Source organism: Triticum urartu, chromosome 1A (assembly GCF_056163025.1).
Source record: "Triticum urartu cultivar PI428250 chromosome 1A, HENAU_Tu73, whole genome shotgun sequence".
Lineage (NCBI taxonomy): Eukaryota > Viridiplantae > Streptophyta > Magnoliopsida > Poales > Poaceae > Triticum > Triticum urartu.
The window spans coordinates 568,102,581-568,110,615 of NC_141873.1; the positions used below are offsets into that span (position 1 = coordinate 568,102,581).

Consider the following 8,035-nt stretch of genomic DNA (forward strand, 5'->3'; position numbering starts at 1 on the left):
CGCCGCTCCCTCCCCGGGGCAACACGGCCGTCGAACCCCACCCATCCCATCCACCCTCTCGTCGTCGCCGGTGGCCTCCGGCAGGCAAAGCCTGCACGAAGCGGGCGGCGGCGGGGCTCGTGCTCCTCGTCGGCTGCTCGTTTGATGGGGAGATCTCGAGCGGCTGGCGATTGTTCGGAGCTTGTCTTCACCGCGGCGTCCTCGCTCGTGACAGCGGTGGTCGTTGGCGTGCGGCGCGGTGCCGCCACGATGGAGCTCCGGTGCAGGAGCAGATAAGGTCAGTGCGTTAGTGTCTGCTCTGAAAATTGATCAGTGGAAGATGGCGGCGACGACACATGAGAGTGCGTCGGACCGGTGTGCGCCCCAAACCCGGTATGTGGCTTGGTTGGGGGCTCTGGCGTTAGATGTTAGGCTTTGGTGTGATGTCCGTTTGGTATTAGGCTCGGACTATCGGCACACCTTCATCAAGTGGATAGAAGTAACGACAGATGTTGCTAAGATGGTGGCTTCAGACTACCTGATGTACTACTTTGTAAGGTTTTTGTGGAATAATTAATAAAATGGCTGCATGCATCACCTAGATGCAGAGGCCGGGGTAATCCTCCTTTTTTTTAAAAAAAATATAGCTTTGTTAGATGTATGACAAGTGTCATCATCCTGGTCATACTATTACAAATATCTTAATTCTAGAACTCTCTACGGTGTTATCTAAGCCCTGCATGTTTTTTACGCTCATGAATAGTGTAGATACCACCTGAAATATCAAGCTCTAGGATTTTCTTAATTACACTCTGAAATGTCACTATGATTTTGCAATAAGCGCCAACTGACATCCCACTCTGTTGTCTTCCGGTAGTATCGTATCAGAGACCATTACCTGAACAGAGGCTGTGTATAAGCTCAGATCAGGAGGATTTGATGTGGTCGTTGTTCCGCCATTTTGTCTTACAATTGTGGGATGTGGTTCATTTTTTTATAAGAGAATCACAGCGGCTCATAAATAAACAGATTAAATGAACAAAAGGCCTAACAGATTTCGTCCAACAAGTTGTTTGTGGCAGGCAATTTTTTCTTCCTATCCCCGCAGGAAAGAAAATATTTCTGTCAACAGATACACCAAAAACAGAGCTGCACCCTGGAGAGAATGCATTTGGTCGACAGACCGATTTGCGACATCTGAGTATTTGTTTCCTCCTATTCTGCTAAATGGAAAATGTGATTCTGCTAAATTACTGCATTCCAGATATATATACCAAAAAAAAGGACAAGACATGAGGTGTGCAGCAGCAAATTCAGATCAGAACAGTTTGGTACATATTTTTTCCCCAAATACTACTACAGTAGCTGCTTATAATCATTCAGTCACTGGAGAGCAGCGGTTCTGTTTTACAATGTACAAGCAGGCGAGACGGCAGGCTTGAAACTGAAGCTAGCTGCACATCCCCAGCCTTACAACCTTGATAATAAAATCCTTAAAGAAACAAACGAACAAGCGAAAGGAATAGCAAGCGGAACTAGAGCAGCACTAATAAACCCTAGCTAATTTTGCTTCCGCGCGACCCCAAATAGTTCCCTTCATAAAAACCCGGAAACGGCTCGTCGTGTCGCTGGAGCTGCCGATCTCTTCTTGCTTGATCAGAGAGATAGATCCATACTAAAGAAGATAAAAAAGAAAAGAAAAACACATGCAGGAAAAGAAAAAGAAAAATACTGATCTGCTGCCGTGCTGCTAGATGTGAATACTGCTGCCATTCGCGAAGTACGTCGACACCAGGCCGTTCATCCTTAACTTGGTCTTAGGGGCTCCTGGACCGGCGATGCACCTGGTCGGTGAGCTGACAGCACCGGAAGTACGCTGAAGCAGGTGCTCTAGCTGTCCAGATGATGCAGCGATCAATCCTGCACATATTCAAGCACATTGTTTATGTCATTTGTTAAGTTGTTAAATTGACATCGAAAGGAAAGAGACGATATATTGTATCAGACAGAGTGAAGTGCAGTTTTGAGGATGTTTTTACCTAAGAAAAGTGGTGATGGCTTTCCAGGCCTAGAGTTAAATTCAGGATGAAATTGCGTGCCCACGAAAAACTTATGGGTTGGTAGCTCAATAATCTGTATCCAATAAAGCATTTCACATTAGATATTTGGAGGAAAAAAAATATTAGTGCCTTACTAATTCTAACGAAAATTTAGTAAGCTTACCTCCATGCGTCTCCCGCTCTCATCCCTGCCCACGAAAGAAAGCCCTGCTTTCTCAAATTCTGAGACCATGTCAGGATTCACCTGAAAAAATGGAGCATGTTTCTATCACCAAACTGGATTAATAATAACAGAAAGTTACTTACATGTCATCGCATTCTTTGACATACCTCGTATCTGTGGCGGTGTCGTTCGTCTACATAGTTAGCATTGGCATACCTATAACAGTTCAGATCTCGTACGATTATTTCCAGAACATGAAATGTGAAGAAGGCGTCAAAGGTAAAATATACAAGATTTCTTACAGTTTAGCAGATTTGCAGTTGTTGACCTGGAAAAATGTCCTCCTTGAACCGAGGCGCATCGTCGCGCCCATGTGAGTTTTGGAGCCCTGCAGAGGCATTGTGGAAGGTGCTGAGTAAGCACAAGGTGTCTCACAGAAATAAACTACTTAAATACAATAGCTGGTAAGGCAAGTTACCTCTGGCATGAAGATAACACATGGTGTTTTTGCAGCTGGATCAAACTCCGTGCTATTAGCATCACGCAGCTTCATGACAGAACGTGCATATTCGATCACTGCAATTTGCATGCCCAAGCAAATGCCGAGATACGGAACGTTGTTTTCTCGCGCATGTTTTGCAGCAAGAATTTTTCCCTGGACACCTCTGTCTCCAAAGCCTCCCGGAACTAGTACGCCGTTTGCACCCTGAGGTTGAGAACTCTTTCAGATTTCTGCATAATTGCCATCGTTCGAAAATATATGCAGTGCTTACCTTTAGTAGACCCCATGCTTTCTCATAGGCATCAGGCGTCTGTACAATGAAACAATACCCAAGATCAGTATATTCACCATCATAGAAAGTGGGATTAAAATGATATCCGGTAAAAACGTGCTGACCTCTTTAGCAGCAGAATCTTCAAGATCACATGAAGGAACCCAGTCCACTACCAGTTTCCTGTCCAAAGCAACCGACGCATGCAGAAGAGCCTGACAGAGGTATCAGAAAATAAACTTGATTACACCCAAAAACAATGTGTCCAAACATAGCCGTTCTCTCAAGGGAGGTTGCAAGATTTCACTAAATGCCTACAAAGCTAAGAAAACCACGCCAAGGAACACTTGAGTAGTTGAATCATGCACGGATAAATGTCAAGTAAATCACCTTCAAAATAGACAGGTAGGAATCCGATATGCCGGTATATTTTCCAACCATGGCAATCCTGACCTGAAAATATTTGTGCACAATAATGTTTAGCACCAGATAAGGCTTACATGTATTACTGAAGGTAACAATTCAAAGGATCAGAACACCAACTGGAGATTTCAGTTTGTCGAATCTGCTGGCTCTTTCAGTCCATTCAGACAACTTAGGTTCTTGAGGCACTTTCCCCACGCTATATAAGAGAAGAAGGAATGCTAAGTACACCGATAAATTAGTCAAATTGATAATCTAATCATACTTGGGCAAAAAAGACGTACCACCAAAGGCCCAGAACCTTCAGAATAGCTTCATGGGCTCTCTGATCCTGTAAAAATACCAGTACATATCGTTAGCTAAGCACATTTAAATTTGGATTCAGTTAACAGAAGAAACTTTATGTGACATACCCTGAGCAACAAAGGGATGTGCCAGATGTTTGTGACATCATGGAGATTAACGATATTTGAAACCTGACAGAAAAAACTCAAAAGTCAGCACTAATGTTGTACTAAAGGAAACACATACTTGCTAATGTACAGAGTTTTCAGTAGCCTTGCAATAAAAGGAAATACTTATTACCGGAACTTGGCAAAACTGCGAGAGTTTCAGTTTCACATTTTCTTCCAGTGGCTGCCATAAAGCACAGAGCAAACAATGTGCAAAGTTAACCATCAGCATCGACGGACTGAAAACAGGGGGTAGGGCTATGGAAGAATCAAAATACAAGACAAATCCTGCATGATACCTGAGTACTGCGGCATGCCAAGATATCAGGCATCAACCCAAGTCCTCTTAGTCCACGGACACTATGCTGGGTAGGCTTTGTTTTCTGAATAAATGATAGTTTGCATTATTTAAAGGAAACGATGTAAATGAAAATGAGTATCGCGGACAATGGACAATGGTAATATTTTCAGTATTATGGAGCTTCCTTGTGAGCAAAAGTTACCTGTTCACCAACTACGGTTAGAACTGGTACAAGACTAACATGAACCAGGCAAAAGTTTCCAGCTCCTGAAATGCATATTGTGTAAGATCAGGTTAATTTAAACTCAGTTTTACTTTGAAAATAAAAATCTGAAGTCAGATATTGTAAATCACGGTCAAAGAAATAAAGAAAACACTGAAGGACTTCCAACTTTTTCTCACCTACGCGGTACGAAAATTGACCCAATGCTTCGATAAAAGGCATTGATTCGATGTCCCCTGCACCAAGAATGCAACTGTTATGCAGTGAAATTACTTTGACCCCTCAACCGGCAATACTTGCAAACAACTGTGTCCATCGTGTTATTAACAAGTATGATGGTTTGCTGCAGTAATTTAGTGTGTTGTTTTTACCTATAGTGCCACCAAGTTCTATGACACAAACATCAGCTGGCTTATCTGTGCCATCAACCGGATTCATAGCCACGCGTTCAATCCAGTCTTGTATTTCATCGGTAATGTGCGGTACAACCTGACAAAAGAAGACTTAGTCAGTAAAGTCATCAATAAAAGTTGCACTATTTGCATAAGAACTTACAAAAACAGGGAACTCTATCCTAGTTACCGACTCGCACCTGAACAGTTTTTCCCAGGTAGTCCCCTTTTCGTTCTTTGTTAATAACAGCCTGTATCAAATCAAAAACTCAACTGTTAGTTACATGATAAAAGCACGAAGAAAAATTAATTTTATTTATTTATCCAAAAAAATCATGTCTTGTAAGGAGGATATCAAATCTAAGTGATAGCATATTCTCCAGCGGTCCTAAACTTTGATAGGTACATAACTCCCAACAGCTACATATGGCATTTAATTGCAGTTAGGCCCATACAAGATTTGTCAAGGTGAAATGTAAACCACATAACTCTGGTAAAGTGACACAAGAAATTATTTGTGGGTCCCATGGAAAATCCTGGCAATCAAGTACCCAAACAAGAAAATATCACCAGTCTGCAAATGTCAAAGGTGAAGTATAAACCACAAATTTTCAGTTTTTCACTGGATAGCCTGAAGTCTAATGCACACTGGGACAAAGACTGGTCATATATCCCGGATCACCTGGTAGATCTTTCCAGTGGTTATGTTGTTGTCGCGAGTCAGCTTGATGTCCAGAAACCGCTCATAATTTCCAAGATCCAAGTCCACCTTTGACCCAAAAAATGAGAGAGGGATATCAAAATGAGGTCCATTGAATCCTTGAAAGAACAAAAGGGGAAAAATTGCAATTATCCCATACTTAGCTCATTTTGTAAGAATGCTAGAACGTGGAAGAAGATAAGAAAAGTGTGCCCCTTTTGACAAGTGGGCAAGTGCCAAAATTTTGGGTGCTGACGTGGCATTATCCTGTACTAGGTGCAGAGGTGGCATTTGGTTATCCATGGTTGGTTGGTGCACTTTCTCAAATTTCTTGATAACCCAAATACTTCAGTATTTCAGACTGAACCCCCAGATACTGTTGTAAGTAGTGGTTTAGTACAGTTTAGTGCAGGACAAACAGCTAGCTAAGTACAGCTTAGTAGAGTGGTTTGGCACAGCTTGTTAAGAGGTTGGATGGTGAAGCAGCAGCTAGTGGTAGCAGTAGGTAGGTACCTCGCCGCCGTCGTCGAGGACGAAGACCTCGCCGTGCTCGAAGGGGGACATGGTTCCGGCATCGGTATTGAGGTAGGGATCTGCACATCACATGGGCATGGCAGTGAGAAAATAAACAAGATGAGAGTCAGAGCAGAGGAGCCGGCCACTGGTGAACCCAGATTATATTTATCTCAATCTAGAGAAAAGATTTGTTAAAGAACTGGACCCAAGATGCATAGTACTACTAGTACATGACAGGACAAGGAAAAAAACAGTTTGTTAGTAAAGATTAAAGAAGCAGACCCAAGAAAGGTTCATGGCACTTGGCCTGGGTCAAGAGACAGAAAGTTTCAGTTAACCTTTTCAAAACAAAAGAAAGCTTGAGTTGAGACAAAAAATCTGCCTGGGCGAGCAGAGCACGAGGTGCCAAATTTGACCCGGATTACCGGCTGCCCGTCCCCATGTCATATAAAATACACCTGGGAAGTGAGAGGAGTTCATGTGTCTCAAGGAACCCGGACAGTGACACTGGCCGACATACAAAGTCTCAGATTCACCAAAGCAAACGCAGACATCACTCACCAAAGATAATGAACCGTCAAAAACTTTGAACTAAAACCACGACAAGAACCGATGGAGAGAGTAGCACTCCCTCCCTTCCGTCCCAGAATAAGTGTCTCGGCAAGATGAAATAGCGGAAGCACATGTCAAAAAAATAGACAGAGGAAGCAGAGGGAACAGTTCAGAATATCATATTACTGGCCTGCAGTGCAGAGTGCGTGCATTTTGCTCTGATTTGGGGAGAAAAGTTTGGTTGATTTTGTGATCTAGGAGGAAGAAAACCGTACGAGTAATTAACCTAACCTAACTAGCTAGCTAGAGGTAGTTAACTAACCTAGCTGCTGCTACCGGTAGTTTTGAAACTTGGAGTGGACAAGAACAGAGAAAAAACAAAGCGGGGGAGCACGTTGGTGGCCTGTGCGATCACGTGGCCACCATTACCAAGGAGCAGAGCGGACGGCCGTTGTTTTCTTTTCATTTTTTCCGTCTCTCTCTCTCTCTCTTCTGGTTTTGACCGGCAAAAGAAAGAAAGAAATGGAGAACCGGCGGCGGGAAGTGCGGGGCGGGAGAAACGGGAGGAGGAGGAGGCGGCGGTTACCGATCTTGATGGAGGTGACGCGGAGGCCGCAGGCCTTGAGGAGGACGCCGATGCTGCTGGCCGTCACGCCCTTGCCCAGGCCGCTCACCACGCCGCCGGTCACCAGCACATACTTCATGTCCACGCGCGTCGCCGGTCACTCACCGCACTGGCAGCCGGCTGGCTGGCTCGTGCTGCCGCTGCCTTCTTGCCTTCTTGGGGGTTCGGAGAATGGGGGAGGGAGGGGGGAGGAGAGGGAGTGGCCGAGGTGAGGTTTTTGGTTTGGAGATGTGAATGAGAGGGGAGGGAGGAGGAGGGCTGTGTTAAATAGAAGCGGGAGGTAGGGAGGCCACCGAGGCGGGGACAAAGCCACTGATTCTCTCTCTCTCTCTCTACTCGTAACTGAAAGTGTAGCGCCTCAGAAAAAAAAAGCGTAGCCCCTTTCATTTTCTCTCTACTGTTTCTGTCAAAATCCAACGGATGGTACATAATTTATCCATGGAAAATCTAGGGCCCTACGAGGACCACATCCGATCCGGATGGGTTTTTTTTCAAAAAAATTAGGTTTATGCTTTTTTGATCTCACCTTGCCGCGCCACTGACCGCAGGTCACGATTGATTAGTGGCTTGATTATTTGGATACTATGTTGGATCGGTTCGAGTGCGCGGGAATTTTAGTTCAATTTTTCTGCCGGTCGGACACGCAAAAGCCGCGGGTGAGTCGAGCCCTCATTTTAGCAAACGGGCCACGCACAAATTGCTCAAAGGTTGGACAAGTGCGTAAGGATTGGTCTATAATCTCGGCAAATACGTATTCACGTGTTTTTAATTTGTGTGTTATATATGCGGCTTCCGGCTTATCACAAACTCACCGGACCCCTCCCCTCTGCCACCCCGTCCTAGAAGTTAGAACTCCTGTTTTAAGTGTTGTGCCTC

General features: G+C 44.3%; 1 protein-coding gene across 1 annotated transcript; it reads right to left on the reverse strand.

The window, feature by feature from the left end:
* Positions 1 to 1,291: 1,291 nt before the first annotated feature.
* Positions 1,292 to 7,403, reverse strand: LOC125530103 (uncharacterized). Its single transcript, XM_048694497.2, has 21 exons — positions 7,121 to 7,403; positions 5,980 to 6,059; positions 5,449 to 5,535; positions 4,967 to 5,017; positions 4,746 to 4,863; positions 4,554 to 4,610; positions 4,354 to 4,418; positions 4,150 to 4,233; positions 3,984 to 4,034; positions 3,812 to 3,874; positions 3,683 to 3,729; positions 3,519 to 3,597; positions 3,366 to 3,428; positions 3,101 to 3,190; positions 2,976 to 3,014; positions 2,681 to 2,908; positions 2,505 to 2,590; positions 2,370 to 2,418; positions 2,203 to 2,283; positions 2,019 to 2,112; positions 1,292 to 1,899 (listed from the first exon to the last, which is right to left on the reverse strand). The coding sequence occupies exons 1-21, from the start codon at positions 7,236 to 7,238 to the stop codon at positions 1,730 to 1,732; spliced, it is 1,800 nt and encodes a 599-aa protein (XP_048550454.1). The 5' UTR covers positions 7,239 to 7,403; the 3' UTR covers positions 1,292 to 1,729.
* Between the last annotated feature and the right edge of the window lie 632 nt (positions 7,404 to 8,035).